Raw genomic sequence first — 19,432 nt, forward strand, 5'->3', positions numbered from 1 at the left:
AACAGCACGCTGTGCCAGACCAGCGGCAGCCCGCCCTATGCATCTTATAATGGCTGCATTTCTTGGCTGCATAATTTTACCCTGTGCTCGATTTAGACTCACCTTGCTTTCTTCATCATGGCTTTTGGAGCAACAGGTAATATACCAAACACACACACACACACACACACACACACACACACACACCTCAGATACTCTTGGTGTGTAGGACATTATTAATACACACACACACACACACAGAGAGTAAAAAATAATAGTGCAATCTTAAAAAGAGAAAATAGGACTATTAGAAGCTGAGTTAAAACTTCTGGGCTTGTAGAGGTGAAGAAAGCTACAATATAATATTTACATTTCCAACATTCTGTCATTCACCTTCAGAGTGTTCGCTTTTGTTGTTATGCACTGCTTTCCCCTTCTCTCCCCTCATTTCATAAAAACCTGACTTTTAAACGTTTACTCTCCATTAGTTTCAGACTTTATCATGTGAATTTTCTTTCAACGACAGACAGAAGTCTGCCTTGGTGAGTGGAAATGTTCATTTTGAAAATTGTAGACAGGAGGGTCATACACAGAAATTCTAGACTAGATTTCCTACCTACCTGTCTCAAATTCATTCCATTAGTGGAAAGAAGAAGAAGAAGAGGAGGAGGAGGAGGGGGAGGAGGAGGAAGGGGAAGGGGAGGGGGAAGAAGAAGAAGAAGAAGAAGAAGAAGAAGAAGAAGAAGAAGAAGAAGAAGAAGGAGGAGGAGGAGGAGGGGGAAGGGGAAGGGGAGGGGGAAAGGGAAGGGGAGGAAGAAGAAGAAGAAGGAAAAGGAGGAGGAGGAGAAGGAGAAGAAGGAACGAACATGTTTTATAGGCCCATGTGAAACATCAGCTGTGGGATTCTAGCTGGGCCCAGTATGCCTTCAGTGCGGGCACACTCGGCACTACTGTGCGTTCACGGTGCTGACACCTTGACAAAAGCATCTCCTTACCCCTGCATGGATCATTTTTCACTAAGAACTCATCCAGAGCCATCCATCCACCTCCAACACGAACCATCACCGTACTTCGCAGGATCCGCACGAGTCGCAGCTGCTGGGAGTCTCCAAACTAGGCAGTGAAGAGAGAGAGGACCTCTGATTGTCAGTACCGACTCTGAGTGGGAGGGTGATGAGCAGCTTGCGGTGGCGTGAGCAACCAACGTAACTTAGTTCACAGTGATTCATTAGTGAGCTCTCAAAAGGGGTGTGTAATGATCTACATTAGACTGCCGCATGCCGATTTAGCTCAAAGGAAGCAGTTGGGAAAAAAAAAAAAGATCACAAAGGTTAATCGAGTATAATGTTGAAGCTTTGTTCTAAAGTTACAAATTATTTTTCTTTCTTATAATAGGAACAACACTCGAAAGGCAGGAACTGAAAAGATCCCTAGACATTAAGCACAGCCATGAACATAAGCACAGGTCCACTTGCCCGGGACTTACACAAAATAAGGTGTAAGGACTTCATCAAACTGATTTGGGAAAACTGCCTCTGAAGATAAAACGACTTTCCTGTGAGACCTGTGAGGAAACCTTAAGCTCCTCCGTTTTCCCTAGGACTTAACGACTAACGGACGTTCCACACTAAAATTTCTGGATCCCTAATGGTCTGGCAAACCATTGGCTAGAGGTTGGATTAACATGCCACTTTATATATGACTGCAGCCTTAAAACAGGTACTGGCATACTACTAAGACACAGCTCTCAAATCTACAAGGGCTTTCCTCAGAGCGGTTGGTACTGGGGGTGCTCCCTCAGTGACTCGCCAATCATTTGGATGTGCGCGGAGTCTGCAAGTCTTGAACCAACACGAGGCCACAGGTAGTTCTGGTCATACACAGGCTTACTTGTTTTGAAAGTAAGAAATCATTCTGTACCTGGAAATCATTTCTAAGAGGCTCACATCCAACTGTGAAAACCACCACCCTGAGTCCTGAGCTTATCAACTCAGTGAGCGCCACAGAGAACGAGCTGGCAGTTCGTGAGATGCCAACGGCTTCCTAGCAGAACTGCCCGGGACCGTTCCCTGCGCCTACTACGGTACGTAGAAACACCCTGCTACTTCTCTATGATCTTTAACGCTGGATTTGGGGGGTGAGAACCCTAACAAAAAGTCAGCCAGACTCCATTCAGAAACCTAAGCTCAGACGGGCACAGAAGCGCACCAACAGGAACTCAGTCCTTCACAATCACATCTCTGGTCAGAACTCTTCCTAAATTTGATTTCTAAACACTGAAACTTACACATTCCTGTGGGTGAGCTGCCTCTGAAACGTGAATTTGAAAATTAAAACCTGTCTTTGTATCGTTAGAGACAAAATCTGGTGCTGCGATTGGTAAGCAAGGGAAAAGAGGGGGTGAAGAAAATTACTCTTAAGGAACCAGATAATGGGCTCAGGCGAAGTTTGTTCAAGACCAGGCTCAAAATCAGACCCAAGGAAACAACTAAACATGCTTCATCAAATGGTATTTTGGTTCTATTAAATATGGTGACTTTGGTTGTTACTTTAACAAGGTATTCTCCAGCCAACTAACAGTGTCTCTAGAATTCCTCTAATTTTCTCAAGGCTAAACCATGAGACAAGAAAAACAGACCCACATTGCTTTGTATTTTCAGCACATAAAATCTTTGAAGGTAAGAATTTCTCTTATTTTCTCCAAAAATAAAAGATATTACCCTACTTGTTGACTCAGAATATACCAAGCATGAAAAAGTAACATTTTATCTGTTATAACAAATAGGTATGTTACTCTGATTTTTATCCTTGCATATTGTGCTTATGTATTAAATTATCACACTCTTTCCATATATAAAAATATGTATATTATATAGATATTTAAAACTAGTATATAACAATTAAAGCATTTCTTGGGAAAATTCTATTCAAAGTAATGGTGTCATTTTACTCTACACTTTTTTTTTTGGTTTTCCCTTTTCTTTTGTTTTTTGAGACAGGGTTTCTCTGGGTAGCTTTGGAGCCTGTCCTGGAACTTGTTCTGTAGACCAGGGTGGCCTTGAACTCACAGAGATCTGCCTGCCTCTGCCTCCCAAGTGCTGGGATTAAAGGCGTGCGCCACCACCACCTGGCTTACTCCAAACTTTTGATTGAAATTTGCAACTTAAGATCTAGTGTGGCCAGAGAGGGAAGCAGCAAGCACAGGCCGACCTGGGGCTGCACCAGGGCCTCTGTGTATATTTTATAGCTTTCAGTTTAGTATTTTTATGGGACTCCTAAGTGTGTGGATGAGTGGGTCTCTGATTCCTGTACATTCTCTTGGGGCTCTTTTCCTCCTGTTGGGTTGCCATGCCCAACTCTGATATGATAGTTTTTTTTACTTTATCTTATTATATTTTATTTTGTCATATTTGGCTGTTTTCTCTTAGAAGCCTGTTGTTCTTTTCTGGTGAGAGATAGAAAGGGAGTGGATCTGGAGGGGGAGGTGGAGAGGAACTGGGAGGGGAAAGTGTAATCAGGATATACTGTATGAGAACAGAACCTATTCTCAATAAAAGGGGGGAAAAGACGTCATGTGACGTCCGATGGGGCAGTGGTCCCTACCTAACATAGTCTGTCCCTGACAGAAGAGTGCAGTCAAAAACATCTTCATCGTGCGTCCATTAAAAATGTAATTTCTCCTGTGCGTAGTTTTAAAATCCCAATCATGCTACAGCACTACTAAGCAGTCCATGTTAACTGGGATGCCAACGTAAACATTTGGCTACGGGAGCACCAGACATGACCTGGCACGCACCGGGACACTAGTAACTCGGGACAAGTTGGCTACGGCGAGCACGCATTATCACTTATGGCTACTTTGTCGCCTTCCCGGGGCCACTCTTTGATGCCGCTGCCGGCCGTATGGAGAATCAAGTTTGTGTTCCAGTGACCACTTGCACAGTCCTCTGTTAATGGTATTGGGAAAAATGGGCCTTGAACCTTGTGTGCGCAACACTGGCGCCAGCTCATCAGCTGCAGGTCATTATCTGGTCTGCTTAAGAGTAATCTCTTCATTTGAGACACAAAGCAATACAGGAGCCCCGGGCCAAGACTGCGCTGACAGGTACAGCACACCAACCAACACTGTAGTAGCTAGCAAGACAGCATGGAAGGACCAGCCATGGCAAGCTTGAATGGCTATGAATTCAAGATTCAAAAACTCATTGGGAACTCGAGATTCCACTGGTTTATACCTGATTTCCCAGGAAGAACTGATAAAAAAAAATGAAAAATGGAAGAAAGACACAATTAGTTCAACAGGAAACGTTCTATATGGCTCAAACACACACACACACACACACACACACACACACACACACACACACACACACATACACTCACTCACTCACACACAGTCTCTCTCTCACACCAACTCACCTTCAGTACACACATACAGACACACACACCCTGGACTTCTGGATACAGTATCTAGTTTAGAGATGTGCAGGTACCCTTTTGTTCTGATTTCAAACCAAACTTTTGTTGTTGTTGTTGTTTTTACAAGTTTATTGGAAAAATCTTATAATTTCGAATCGAAGTTAAAAGTTTCAACAGCTGGATGGACATGTTTTACAAATGAAAGTTCACTGTGTATGTGAGTACCATGCTGTCTGTGTTAGGGAAACTCAGCACAGTTTCCTCCTAGCTGCTAATTAAAAGATGTTTCAAAGAAGAGAAAACCAAACCAAACCAAACCAAAGACAGAATGATAAAATCACATGGTTCTGTTTTGAAAGTGAGCCAAGTTCATTTAGATTTTGAATAGAAGCAAAAAAAAAAAAAAAAAAAAAAAAAAAGCTACATAAATGGAAAAATGCTGCATCCTTTTCATATTTATAAAACATGTCTGTATTTTTAATTTCTAGACAAAAAGAAAATGTTAACTTCATGATTTTGGTTTGGAGTACCTATTATTTAGAAGCTTGACACTTAATCTAATCATCATGAAATAAGAAGTAATGTGGAACAGCCTGAATATATGACTTGAGTATTTACTTTTAGTCATTTTTCTCCTTAGAAGTGATGTGTGTGTGGGTGAGGTCACTCAGATGGTAAGGGCTCTGCCATCGAGCCTGAGGACCCCAGTCAGTCCCTAGAATGCATGCAGCGGAAGAGCTCTGTCTCCCACAAGATGTCCTCTGACCTCTACGCATGTTGTGGCATGTGCACACACACACACACACACACACACACAGACAAATGTAAAAAAAGACTAAAGGTTATGTGCATGTCATAGATGTTAAAAATACGGCCTGCTATTCAAGTGCAAGCTATCTACATAACATACACAGTCTGTAAATTTGGAATTTAATATCATTGAAAATGAGAAAAACTGTGGAGTTTCATACACTGTGACATTCTGAGACGATGTGAAAACAATGTCGGTCTAATGGATGCACACTTCAACGTCTACTCTCGCGGGAGCTGAAGCAGTCGCCTGGCACACTCACCCTGTATTTGTTGTCGCCGATTTGTTCGACTTGGAATCGCTTTGCACATTTACACTTAGCTACTTGCCTCGTGACCTGTCCAAAGCAAAGGTGAAATAGTCCCTTTAATCTGAGCACGTCGTAGTGAGACCCTCAGAACGGCTGAACTGGTTGTACGGGTCACACCCACCCCCTGCAGCCCACCCGAGGACCGCTCCCACAGAGGGCAGACGAGGCGTACCTCATCTTCAATTTTGTCGGCGTCTGTGATGGGCTTGTACGCATCTTTGTTTGGATGCAGAGCTGCCACAAACTCATAGTAGTCGATGTATCCGTCACCATCTCTGTCAAAGATGTCTGCCACAGCACTCATCTCCAGGCGACTAGTAGGGAACTCTGAAATGGACCAAACCATGCTGGTAAGGGAGTTTGTTAATTACACATGAAGACATATTTTGACTGTGAGTTTTATTCTTAATGGGGCTCGTCGGGGTGATGGAACAGCTAAAAAAAAAAAAAAGCCGCCCCATTTGCAGTATAATAAAAACACAATACAAATTCATCTTCGAGAAGGATGAGGGCTGCATGACGCAGTGGTCAGCGGCACTTGCTGCTTTTGTACAATTGCCAAACAAGCTAACAGGGCACTCATGTTCAATGAATGTAAACATCAGAATTATGAGCTAAAATGATAAAGAATTCAGTATTTGTTGATCTGCTACTGTATACCAGGTAATACACAAAAAAACGTTTAGAATCAAATATTGCTAATTTACTTATACTAATAACACAGCTTGAGGAGAGTGGAAGAACATTCTTGTGGCCATACAAAACTGTGACCTCCTAGCCAACCTAGAAGGCAAGGCTTTCTTAGCGACAGGCGTTCATTAGCATCACTAATCAACTGTGGTTCTTTTCTGCACAAACAAATTCCTCTAGCTGTGGTCATCTGTCTTGGGACTTACTTGAGGAAAGGATTCCATCAATAAATTCCTGCCGCGTGATCTTTCCATCCTGGTCCTTATCGATTCTCCTGAAGAAGTCCATCACTCGAGATTTCTTATGATTCATCCACCTCATGTATTTTTTACGCCAGATATCAAAATCGAAGTTAGCAAATTCCCTCAGCTAAAAAAAAGCAAATGTTTTTTTTTTTTTTTTGCTGAGTCAGTGCTGTGCTCCAACTATCTTAAAACTTTCGTCTGTACTCTTATTATAATTTTATACATGTACACAATGAAATACCACAGTATCAACTCCACATTCTCCCTTTCAACTCTCATAGGCCCCCTAACACGCCCTCTCCCAACTTCATTTCTTTCTTTCTTTCTTTTTTTTAAATAATATCCACTCAATCTGCTCAGTGATGCCTATGTCTGCACAGGTGTGAACATCAACTTCTATTTTCTATGAGCAAATAAAGCCACTGATGATGATCTAATTCCAGGTGATACATCTCTCTCGAGTTTCAAAGAAAGCCATGGTCTTACAAATGGCTTTTTATTGCATTTATTCTCTACGTCACCGATTTTTCTTTGCAAACACAATCTCTACACTGAAGACTGCTCATGCCACCTGTCATAGAAATGTGTGCCCAGAGCGCTGGTTAAGGTGCAGGCCTCGGCTGTCCTCCTGCCCTTTCACAACATAAAAAATAAAAACCTTCCACCACAGGGTACATGTTACCCCATTAGAAAGCCCTTCTTGGGGTTGGAGAGATGGCTCAGCAGTTAAGAGCACTGGTTGTGTTTTCAGAGGTCCTGAGTTCAATTCCCAGAACCTACAGGGTGGCTCATCATCATCTACAACTGTACTCTCAAGGAATCAGATGACCTCTTCTGATGTGCAGACAGATGTACATGCAGACGAGGCATCCATATACATAAAATAATCAATCATGGAGATGAAGGCACACTTTTCCTGACCTCCTCCAGCCGGTCCAAGGCGTCGTTGAGCTTCCTCCTCCTCTCCAGAGCCAGGAGCCACACCTGCTGCCACTTGCTCACCAGCAGGTTCACCCTGGGATTCTTCGTTTCGATCTGTGTCTGCGGTCCAGATGGATACAAGCCTGAGGCTGGGAAGCGTTTCCCTGTGAAAACAGACTCCAGTCAGGATGGCTCAGCGTCCAGTGTGCTGAGGACTCCAGTCCCAGCCAAGACTGACTTTAACTACCGTGTACTGCACAGAAAATCCCAACCTAGTTATTTTTACCCATTAAGGTTCACATTCCAATCTTACGCAATGTAGAAATGTGTCTTGATGGGGTCCCTCAGATATTGAGAATTCAGTAAATCTAATGTTTAAAACACTGTCATACTTAAATTCATGTCATTTCAATGATGAGGTGGCACAGTGAGATGCATGCTAGGGTAGGTGTCAGAAAAGGCACCCGCCCTTCTTAGAGAACAAGGCTGAGAAGTGGCCGTCCCCGGAATCAGAGTCAGATGCTTCACAAATGAGATGCCAAGAAGACATGTGGGTCCCCCACTTCTCCTAGACCCGTTCTCCACTGAGTGTGTGTGGTTCCTCTCCTATGAACACACCCACGCTTACTGAGTCGACTTTCTCCTTTCTGGCTGTTTTTAAGTCTCCACAGCAATGCTCACAACCACATTTCCCCCATCTAACTAAATGGCAAAATAGGGCCTAGAAAAATTACTGGGCTAAGATCATATTGCATCCAGTCTCAAATACACGAGGGTAACTACATGCTTGAAAGTCTGCAGTTGCTCCACATGCACCAGCTCACTCGGTCCAAAGAGGTTACAAAGCATCCCCATTTTGCAGATGAGGAAATCCTATTGAACACGAGGTTAATCGTTCAATATGAAGCCTCCCAGCTGGTTGCTGGTGGGGATAGCAAGGAGCCCCAAGTATTCCAGCTACACAGTCACCTGGTCTCCAGCTCCGCTCCCACTTAAAAACTAAGACACCATTCAAAAAGACACAAAGTGTTCAACGTAGACTGTGCTCTGTAACATTCTCGGAGATAACTGCTACCGTTTTGAATGCTGTTTTGTGGGCTAGGACTGGCTGTCAATCAGCAGCCCCAGGAGAAGGAAAGGTGGGATTCCATTCTTCACCCAGACCATGGTCAGTTTAGACTGCTCAGCTTTAATGCTATTTATATAACAGGAGGAAAGTGAACTAAGGATTTACATTCTTATAACTTTCCCCAATTTCTTCTCAAGTCTGCAAGGTATACTTTAAACAAAGTTAAGGAGAGACACCAGAGTACACCATTTATTTCACTTAAAAAATTAGCTAAATACTTAAAGTCCGCATTTTCTTTATGAAACCCTTTTAAGGTTAAGTGACTCCTGAGGAGTCACCACTTTCTCTCGGATTTCAAATGATAATTCAAAAGGAAAAGGAACTGGTTTGTCCAGCCATCTCTAAGGGATTGCCCCGCTTACTTCCGGCCCGTCCCTTGTCCAAGACTGGGATGTGAGATTGCAGAGCGGAAGGGTCAGCTGCTCTCCTCTTGTAGGTCTTGGTAACTTTGTCGACGTCCGGCTGTTTTCTGGTCATTTCTTCCATGAAGGTCTGAAAGGAAAAAATGACATCAATTAAATCAAGGCACAGATCATATCAGCATTATTAGCAAGGAACACAGGATGACAGGACCGTGCTGCCATTTTTAAAGACTCATCACCATAAATGCCTAGAATAGTGAGTGCTTTTACTGATTTCCAAAGGATGCAAAAAACGTCCACCTGACCAAATTAAAAAAAAAAAGCCAACTCCAATGAAAAACAAAACTGCCACTTTTCAGTTTGAAAACAAGGTATGCAAGCGGTCACAACTATCTGCACCAACTCGGTTTGAACTTCCAAGCTCTTCCTCCAGGGATTTTGGTGAGCACCTTCCTGCTGTGGGACATTCCACCCACACAGTTTCAACACTGCAATGACTTTGCACACCGTGGCAGAAGGGACTTTAAAAGGGGCTGAGGTAATGAAGTTAACGCTGACTGCAGTCACATTGAAAAGGCTCACTACACTCTCCTGCCTTCCCTCTGTGTCTCCCTGGCTTGTTATTACTGACTGGTCCCTACATGTGGGGTATGCAGCAAAGGCTGAGGACAGGCAGAGGCTGCTGGGAAAAGTGATGGGGGAAAGGTGAGGTAGACAGGTAAAGACGAGGCAACATGCTCCTGAAATAGTTATCATGTTGGAAGACGGGCCACTGTGACGTCTCTGCCCACAGGGAACATTCACTGAGATATTTTTGGACCACGTAACATTTTTAAATTTTATTTTTAGTTATGTGGATGTGTGTGTTGCTGCTTGTCAATATGCACAGCACCTGTGTGTAATGTCTGCAGTGGCCAGAGAGGGTACTGGAGTTTCTGAAACTGAATTTATAGGTGGTAGTTTGCTGTCCTGTGTTGTTCTAGGAACTGACGTTAGGCCCTCTCCGAGTGCTCTTCACCTCTGAGCCATTTCTCCAGCTCCAATAATTAAGCAAACTATGAATCAGAACTCATAAAAATGCCAGCATTTCAGAGTTTAAAATGAGTCAGGTAGATGGGGTAAATAGTCACCCTGAGGAAGAAAATGCATGCCCTTTTATGTAGGCTGCATCTGGCATATTCGTGACTGGTCATCTGAGGAAGCAGAGGAAATGAAAATATGAAACAATAAAGCAATTATCAGGCAGAGTTACAGGGATGGATGAGGATGCCCAAAGAGGGAGCGGAGTTAAAATACGGGAGCTGAGGATAAAATGGAGGAGAGGGCTGAACTGACAGTTCAGTGGTGGCTCAGGAGCCACAGGAGGCAGAGGAGTACTTCACAAGAGCAAAGGAGAGGTCCAGAGGTCCTGGGAAGAGACGCGCTGCAGGCTGGGGGACACTCGGGAGCAGAGGCGGCAGCAGCAGCAGCAGCAGCAGCGTCCTGGAAGACACCCGAGGTGACAGCCGATGGGTAAAGATCAGGTTTCTTTACCTGGTGTTCCGCAATGAGGGTTTTCACTTCTTCAATTTCCTGTGGGAGGACTTCCTTATCTTTCTCACTGAGGGTAGTTTCTGCCCACTGCAACCACTCCAGCAAAGTTTCCAACAATTCCTGCTTAGCAATGAGCCCGGCCAGGGCCCCCGCCAACCTCTGCTGATGCTGCTTCGCCCAGGCCAGCACCTGTTGGCAGAAGCACATGGTTCACTGAAGTCCTTCCAACTCGGGGAGACAGGTTCACTAACATAAACACATAAGCTACGTCAATTTTAAATGTGAATCAGGATCATGCTGGGCTAGACCTATGAAGTTTTCTTCCACTCTAGACCCGGCGAGTGGACCACGGTCTAGCTCGAGGAAGCACCGGGACTCCTTTTAAGGGTGTTTGTCACCACCAGGACACTAGTGATGTAGACAGCATCTGGGGTTACCCCTGCTTATTCTGTGCGCTTTGTCAAGTTTAACTAGTCCTTCTCTAAAGGACCAAGGGTGCTCATTCCAGGCAGCATTCAGAACACAGTAGAATCTAAAGCGCTAAGATCTTAAACAGGAATTCTATCCCCGCTGTGTTCCTCAATTCACTCACTCCACAAGCACACACGGCCCCGAAACACTCCTCGGTGTGGCATCAGTCAGCAGACACGATGAAGAGGTGGGACAAAAGCCTATGGTGAACCAAGCACCTGCCTTTTAGGGTGGCAGGGCCCAGCTGCAGACGCCGGAGCGTTTGTAACCGAAGGCACCTTCAGGGGCTGGTGTGCAGTGGGCAGGCGACAGGGCGCTTTCCTGTGAAGGCCTCTCTTCCACAGCTGTGGTGCACCTCCACTGTGGAAGTTTCCCACTTCCCTGCCCCAACTCACAGCCGCCGCTACCAGAGACGACGGGAGACACACTGACCTCTTCAAACCGGGCCTGGATGATTGTTATCCAGTGCTTAATGGTGGTGATGGAGTCAGGGTGGCAGATGGCCAGAAGAGCGTCACCCATGTCAGTGGCCTTATTCAGTTCCGTTCTTTTCTCTTCCAGTTTCTTCATGAACTCCTGCAGCAGAACAGACACTTCCATTAGCGGCCGGTACTTGCTGGGCACAAGGTGTCGGTGACATTCATTGACTGTCAGGGTTACAAACATGAGTAAGAGTTTCAATCTGGGTGAGGGATTTGATGCTGGCTGGCTGTCAGCCCACAGTGATATACACTAGATTTCTAAATACTGAGCTCAATCTAAAGTTCACCGTAAGCCTGCCACCCTTTTCCTACTCTTTTTTTTTGGTTTTTTGAGACAAGGTTTCTCTGTGTAGCTTTGCACCTTTCCTGGAGCTCACTTGGTAGCCCAGGCTGGCCTCGAACTCACAGAGATCCACCTGGCTCTGCCTCCCGAGTGCTGGGATTAAAGGCGTGTGCCACCACCGCCCGGCCCCTTTTCCTACTCTTACAGTCTGGCCTCACATGGAAACAGGGGACAATGCATTACACCCCTCCAGGTAATGCCACGCAGGCCTGCATCATTCTCAACAGTAAGGCAATGTTTCCTTGCTGTAGCCAGCTAACCGCTCCCCGAGGAAGGGCAGTCATCACAGTACGAATCGGATGATGTGATGATACATGCTAGGCTAGAATGATGCACTTCCAACATGACCTCGGAAGGCAAGGTTATTAGGTGGTGTTGAAGAAAATCTTCCAAGTTAATCGGAAGTGCAGACATCAATACTGCACAGGGTGTGAGCAGTGCAGATTCCTGACCGTCCCTGACAGTCCTGACACTCAAAGGTTAGAACCCGTCTGTTATGTGGATCACTCTTGGGAGGTTCGGCCAAGTTCCAAGCACAGCTGCAGAAACTAGCTCAGCTGGGCTTGATAACTCGATGGCTACAGTTTTGCCTGGTTAGTTGTTTAACACTATGGAATTAATGCTTTGAGTTTATAATTTAAATGCAGGTGAGTTCTTATAAACATTTTTATAAGGCTCTTGATTAAAAATGAGAAGTGGGCCCGGAGAGAGTACTCAGTGAGCAGAGTGGGGGCTTCAAGCCTGAAGCCCTGAGTTCAGGCCCCAGAATCCACACGACAGAAGTTAAGAACAGACTCTTTCAAATTGTCTTCTGACCTCCGTAAGCACAGGGTGGTCCATGCAACACGCGAGATATAAATCAAGTCAATAAATAAAATAAATTAAACCACCAACATGGAAGATGCTTAAGAATAATATTCTAAGGCTTTAAGTGAGTTGCTTATTTTGGACTATAAATGCCAAAATTATTAATGTACAATTCTAGTGGGATGCTTTGTAAATGCCAAGCTGTTCATTAAGGAAGCTTCATTCTTGAAATACACATAGAAGTGTGACAAAATGGACTAACTCTGGTCAGAATCCAAATGATCCTCTGGAAAAATCAATGTGCAGCCTAGAGAGAAAACAGAGTGCCTAATTCTACAATGACCCCTTTCTTTAAAAAGGGAATGGAAAAAGCCAGCTACCTACCTAGTTGTGTAGGTCTATGGACAGGTGCGTAAGCTGGGATGATAGGGACACGTTCTCAAATGGACCAGATGGTCAATTTCTTCTCAGGAAGGAAAAAAATTCCTGCACTTGCTATGTGCAGTCATAGACTTCTTCTCTTTATCTCCTTCATTTTCTCATGTTGTTTTACTCACCAACTGGAAATTACTCACTTTATGCTGATCAATGAGAGTCCGGAGAGCATCCTCATCATCCGGGAGAGCACCGTGGAAACGCAGCGTTTGCTCTGCTTCCGCCAGCCACTCCAGGAGGGCGTGGACCACAGAGTGAAATTCCTCTGCCTAACAGTTAACACACACACACACACACACAAAGCAAGATATCCCATATACCTGTTAGTAACATTTACAGAACTGTAAACATGCCCCCTTCCATGACAAAAGTCTTAATTACGCACATTACTCCCGTTAAGAAAATAGTGACAAATGTCACCGTATTTTACAAATATCAGGGGAGATGTGATACACCAAGAAGGCCTACAGGAAGACTAGCTCACCATCTCTGAAGCTTAGCATTAGTTGAGTGGCAGCTAGTCAGGCTTCCAAGCTGAGACATCACTCAAACAGGACTAAGCAGAGATTAGCAGATACCCCTGCTAAGTACTTTAAGTTTTTAAAGTAGGAAGCAGGAAGAAGGGTCCAGACTTCCTTGATGACCAATCGGGAAGAGGATGAGGATGGGACCCCTGGTCTACCAGAGCTGTCCTTGATGAAGTTCCTGGATTTCACTGACTACACCTAGCTATCATTTATGTGGACTTTACCTGTCGCAGGGCTGCTTCTAACCGCGTCTGCTTTGATATAGAAAGTGCACACACAGTCTCCCAGCGGGTGCTTAATTCCTGCATCTGGACCTTGACCCAGGAGGAGTCATCCCGGCTGCCTTCTATGAGCTCTCTGGCTGATCGCTTCAGTGCCTGCACGCTGCTGGTCCTCTTCCCCAACTCCTTTTGGAAGACCTAAGGAAACCACATTAACTTTGACCAAAGTTCACTTTTAATTACAGAACCCAAATGGCAATGCACTGTTGTAAGATACGTATGTATATAAAACACCACATATACAGGCCTATAGCCTCCAGATGTATATGACCACATTTTTGGCAGACTCTTCACAAGGTAAGAAGTAACTCATGGCTCCTCTTTGAGGACTTAACACTGTCTCAGATAGATGTTTTTATAAGCAGTAACATTCTCATAAGGGAACAGGATTTTTTTAAATGGCATATATCAGATGTAAATAATGGCAATCTGCCTTCTCAATTTCAATTACACACACACACACACACACACACACACACACACACACACAGCAGCAGCATCAGCAGCAATTCCTTTTTTTTCTGAGTCATATAGTGGAGGATCCCAAGTCCTCTCAGGTCATCAGTGTGGCTGCCACAGCATGCATGCCAGCTACCTACTGTTCTGAGAGACAAGTGACAGAGACAGAGGACATATTACTGGGTCCAGAGAGAATAATGAATCCAACAGTCATGTGGTCCTTTCTTCTATTAACTAGCCTTTTCCCTATAGCACCTTAAGCATCAACCCATGCTTTCACAGTTTAGGGGACTAAATTATGACCTGTTGCCTCAGTGGGAAGGCTTTGGGGGCTCCTACCTCCTACTAGGGATAGTTAAAAGTGACATGCCATTAATAAAGCATGGCTTCTTTGTGCCACTCTATGACGTGAAGTTGAGCCCAGGACTCTTCATTCTTTAACCTAAGTGTCTGTATATAAAACCAGATATTCAGATAACCAGTTTTCTATCTACAATGAAATTGTTTTATTTAAAAAAAAAGAAAATCATCCCCAGAGGGAGCTTATCCAAAGCAATCCAAGCAGATTGTGGTGAACAGTGACAGGCTTCGGTCTGACAGTGTTCAAAGGTATGCAGCTTCAGACAGACATACACACGATCAATACACACAGAAGGCAAATATCTACATATTCACTCGGGACAGGACTCTCCAATAGTTTCAAAGTGGACTTTCCAAGGTCCTTTACAGAGTAAATTTATTTAAAATAAATAAATCCCCCTTGGGAGTGTCCCAGATCTGCACACCTAGGCGATGACTTCCTTACAAGTCACTAAATGAATGGTTTTGAATTTTATCACATAATTGTTTGAATGAAGATCTAAAAAGGGCCATGAAATGAAATTACATTTCAAGTCTAAGGAGACATAGATCAGGTAATTAAAAGAAAAGCATTTCATTGATTAAGTGACTGCCTCCACCTCCATCACTTTTAAAGAAGGCTTCCTGATCTGCTCAATCCACACATTTCAGTAGGAAGAGAGTGATGTAGTAAGACACTCTCCCAGTCTGAAAAGGCTGCTATAACTGCTTGTAGTCTTTTCAATACTGTGAATAAATAACTAAACAACAGAATAAAAAGAAAGCTCTGGATTGCAATACCTTGTGATTATCAATCAGGTTCATCACTAAATCAATGTCTCCATGGACAGGCTGGTCTTCTGCCAGCTGGGGCTCAACTCGATACAGCCAATCAATGAGGGCCTGCAGGGCATCTGTGAATTGTCCAGAAAATAATAGGGCCTCCTCCAATTTGTTTTGTCTGGGGAAAAAAAGGAGATAAATTAGCTTTCTGAAGTTCCGCAATGATGGTGGGGGGTCCTGAAGCAGAAGAGTGAGTGGTCTTCACTGTTTCCTCTGCTCTCCTTAGAAAATACTTTTCTCTTTTATTCCTTTAATAATGATATATTAAATCATTATTAAAATGATTTAATAATAATATTCCTTTAATAAATACATGCCTGGCATCTATTCCAGGAAAATTCCCTTAATCCCATCACTGTAAATCACTGATCCTTCTAGAGTCTAAATTAACACATGCATTTTAAAAAGTTTTATTTAAAAGGATTTGTTGATTTACTTGTATGTGTGGAGCCGCCTAGAACAGGACCTTCTATTTCATCTCGATACAGGCTGAAAATCTATAATCCACACTCCAAAATTAAAAATGTCCCAAATCTGAAAATTTTCATCACCAGCACGATACCACAGAATCCCATACAATAAAACTCTACACCATATATGCTTTTACTAAAAACTGAAAAAATTGGCTTTCTAATTTTAGTCCTGTGGCCTTGGGATCCTGTGAGGAAGAAACATGGTGGAAGATCAGCCTCGGAGATCATGACAAGAATGAGTGACTCCATACTGTGAGTCAAACCCAGGACTGCTACCTCCCAAAACACATCATCAAGAGAAAGCCACTAAGGAGGCTGTCACACACCACCATAAAAGACACCCATCCCAACAGACGAACAATTCTCAACAGAGAAATACAAGAAAAATTAGTTGGCAGCCTCAGTAACAGATTAGATCAGGCAGAAGGAAAAAATAACAGAGCCCGAAGACATGTCTTCTGAATTGTTAGTGTCCAACAGAAAGAACGAAAGAGAAGTAGAAAACCGTGGAGAGAAAATGCAAGAGCTCTGGGATACCCTGGAAAAATGAAGTGTTCCAGTCATGGCATAGCTGAGGAAGAACAGCTACAGGCCCGGGACACAGAAAACCACTTCAGTAGAACGACAGCAGAAAACGTCCCACACCTTGGGACATGGACATCCAGGTACAAGAAGCATTTAGAACCTCAAACACACATGACCACAGAAGTACGTCACTGTGACATACTACATTTAAGTTGTTACAAGGACAAAGAAAGAATATCACAATCTTCGAGAGAGAAATCTCTAGTCACACGTAAAGATAAATACAGTAGCCTAACAACAGAATTGTCAGAAGGACTCCAAATGCCAAGAGGGCATGACATGGTTTATTTTGGGTCCTGAGAGAAAATAACCCACCAACCAAGACTGTTGTACCCAGCAGGTTTGTCCTTCACAGTCAAAGGAGACGTCAGGACCTTCTGTGGTAAGGGAACTCACCACTGCTAGACCAGAAGCACACCAGATGCTTAAGGGAATCCGGTACCCAGAAACAGAAAGAATTTGGTAAACACCGTCACTGAGAACATGAATAAATCCCGCTAGGAGAAGACACGTGCCAATGAGGAAGAAAGTAATACCTGTATACAGTAACACGTACAAGGGAAAGAGGAAGAAATAAGCAAACGACATTCAAAGCTACTAGGAGAAAACCAGAATGAGATGTAAGTTTATGTGCCAAGTGTTGGAACAGCACCTGATTTTCTAAAAACCAAACACGACTAGACATAAAAAGGAGATTTAGGCCCCACTGCAACAACAGGTGACTTTAACACCAAGAACAGCTTTGCATAACAGGAGAAAACATCTCCAAATCACACAACAGCACAAACGACTTCATGTATCCCAGGAAACCTAAGCAAAACCACACTGGAGCCAAAGCAAGCCATCAAGATAAAACACTTCAGGATGCTGGCACAGGTGGACTTCCGAGATAAGACTTCAGAAGCAGAGAAAACAAGAACAGACACCTGGTATTACATCCGAGGTTCTGCCCAGCAAAGCAGACAGTCTTCACCCCCTCACCTACAGAGCGAAACAGTATGTACTGGTTTGAATGAGAATGGAGCTCACAGGCTCTTATCTCTGAATGCTTGGTCCCTAGCTGGTGGAACTGTTTGGGAAGGATTAGGAGGTGTGGCCTTGTTAGACCTGTGGCCTGGCTGGAGGTGACGTGTCACTGGCAGTGGGCTTCGAGGCTTTAACAGATATTCCCGGTGTACCGCTCTCTGCCTCCTGCTTGTGGTCTGAGATGTGAGCTCTCAGGGTTCCTGATGCCACGCTTTTGCCCCACCATCATGTACCCCATTCCTCTGAAATTGAAAGCCTAATTAAATGCTTTCTTTTATTAAAAATACAAAAAAATAAAAAAAAATCACCCCAGGTTATATATGAAACATATGATTTCAAATTTAGACTAGATTCTCAAGATATTTTATGGTATATATTCAAATATTCCAAAATCTGAAGGAAAAAAAAAAAAAACACTGAAATCTGAGTATTTCTGATCTCAAGCCTTTTGGATAAAAATACTCAACTTCTCTGACAAAAGTAACTAGAACTAACGGCCAATGAAGAGTCTGAAACGCAGGGTGTTCGAACTTTTATACTACTATTGTACGTTCTTAAACAGACCTCACAAAAGTCATTGGGACAAAGGAAGGTTGGACGTCTGAGGGAATGCTGGGTCAGATCAGCGCTGCCTTGCATGTCACCTTACGGAGCCCGTTTTATGATATCCAAAAGCAAGTTCTTACAGGGAATGAGAAAGAGAAATGATAAGGCTCTCACTTATATTCTAATATAACTATTCTATGAGTTATATGGAAATTAAAGGAGCAAACACAGTCGATCTGGGAGTCAGGCACGGGGGTACTTGTCTGCAATCCTGGCACTTGAGAAGCTGAGAAAGGAGGAACAGTGTAAGTTCAAGGCTAGCCTGGGCTACACAGTGAATTAAGAGGCCACTAGAATGCAGTGTGGGGCTGTCTGTAAGCAAGCAAGTAGACCTAGTTAAAAATAAATAATAGCCGGCCAGCCTCTTCAGTACAGGTGCTGTGTGAGTGGGTATTTAGGAAAAACAGACATTCCTCACCCAAAGGACTCTGAGGTCCACAGACTACCTCTGCAAACCCCCTACTGTGCATCTGAGGCAGGCAGGTCTACAAAGTCACCAGCTGCCTGAAGGAACAGCCTACCTTTCCACAGACTTTCCACATATGGTGTCCCATTTGTCCCTGAGTTCACTCAGCATGTTGTCCAGCTTCAGGTTGTCATCAGCCAGTGAGGTTTTCTCCTTCAGGGAACGTCCAGTTCGATTGGTGGTATCATAGACAGAATGTTTACCTCCGAGTGATTTCTGAAACTCCTACATATTTAACAAGAAAAGAGTAAGTTTCTGCTTGGAACTATTTGTTTACCAGTAGGTAAAAAGTGTTAAGAACAGGATCTTCTTTAAGTCTGGGCATTTGGTCATTTGTTCCCAGCATCATGACCAGTCATGAATCTCCACATTAACTGTCATTCACTGCAAAGAGAAGCTTCTTTGCTCAAGGCTGAGGGCACTGCTAGCCTTTGGGTATAAATACAAATATTAAGGAAGCACTGTGACATGTCCATTTAATGAAACAAATGTAGTATGTTCATCTTTTATGTCTATGACCTCTGAGCCATGGGTCTTTGACCAGTTCCCTACTAAGAGACCTCATATCAACTCTCAACTCCGCTGGTTACTCCCATACCAGTCATACCACTATGAAGATAAGAGTATAACCAAAATGTAGTGTAGAAATGTTTGAAATAACCAAAGCACAAATCACTTTCGTTTAAAGAGGCATCTCTAACAAATGGAGGCCTGGCAATGGAAGACATCAGCAGGCAATCAAGCCTGATAACAACATTGTTTTGTGCAGGAATATCCCAGGACAGAACAGAATCTTAAGCCTGACAACCCAGGGCTTGTTCTTTCTCTTAGAAGCTCAGGAACCCTAAGAGTATCTGTTATTATCGAGAAAATTTCAAAGCAAAACAAAT

At 43.6% G+C, this 19,432-nt stretch overlaps 1 protein-coding gene across 24 annotated transcripts in view; it reads right to left on the reverse strand.

Moving 5' to 3' along the window:
* The window catches only part of Dst (dystonin), a 436,213-nt gene that overhangs the window by 7,997 nt on the left and 408,784 nt on the right, over positions 1 to 19,432 (reverse strand). For 21 of the 24 annotated variants that reach the window (XM_028865355.2, XM_028865357.2, XM_028865354.2 and 18 more), the window contains 13 exons: positions 18,598 to 18,767; positions 15,345 to 15,504; positions 13,689 to 13,883; positions 13,078 to 13,206; positions 11,303 to 11,446; positions 10,400 to 10,588; positions 8,867 to 8,996; positions 7,376 to 7,539; positions 6,416 to 6,578; positions 5,692 to 5,846; positions 5,472 to 5,546; positions 4,215 to 4,232; positions 975 to 1,092 (listed from right to left, as the gene is read on the reverse strand). In XM_028865355.2, the coding sequence (XP_028721188.1) occupies positions 975 to 1,092; positions 4,215 to 4,232; positions 5,472 to 5,546; positions 5,692 to 5,846; positions 6,416 to 6,578; positions 7,376 to 7,539; positions 8,867 to 8,996; positions 10,400 to 10,588; positions 11,303 to 11,446; positions 13,078 to 13,206; positions 13,689 to 13,883; positions 15,345 to 15,504; positions 18,598 to 18,767 (1,810 nt within the window). The remainder of the gene's footprint in view (positions 1 to 974; positions 1,093 to 4,214; positions 4,233 to 5,471; positions 5,547 to 5,691; positions 5,847 to 6,415; positions 6,579 to 7,375; positions 7,540 to 8,866; positions 8,997 to 10,399; positions 10,589 to 11,302; positions 11,447 to 13,077; positions 13,207 to 13,688; positions 13,884 to 15,344; positions 15,505 to 18,597; positions 18,768 to 19,432) is intronic. The other 3 variants (XM_037199850.1, XM_037199849.1, XM_037199855.1) reach the window with 1 other exon arrangement.

Source organism: Peromyscus leucopus, chromosome 16_21 (genome assembly GCF_004664715.2).
Source record: "Peromyscus leucopus breed LL Stock chromosome 16_21, UCI_PerLeu_2.1, whole genome shotgun sequence".
In the NCBI taxonomy this organism is placed as follows: Eukaryota; Metazoa; Chordata; class Mammalia; order Rodentia; family Cricetidae; genus Peromyscus; species Peromyscus leucopus.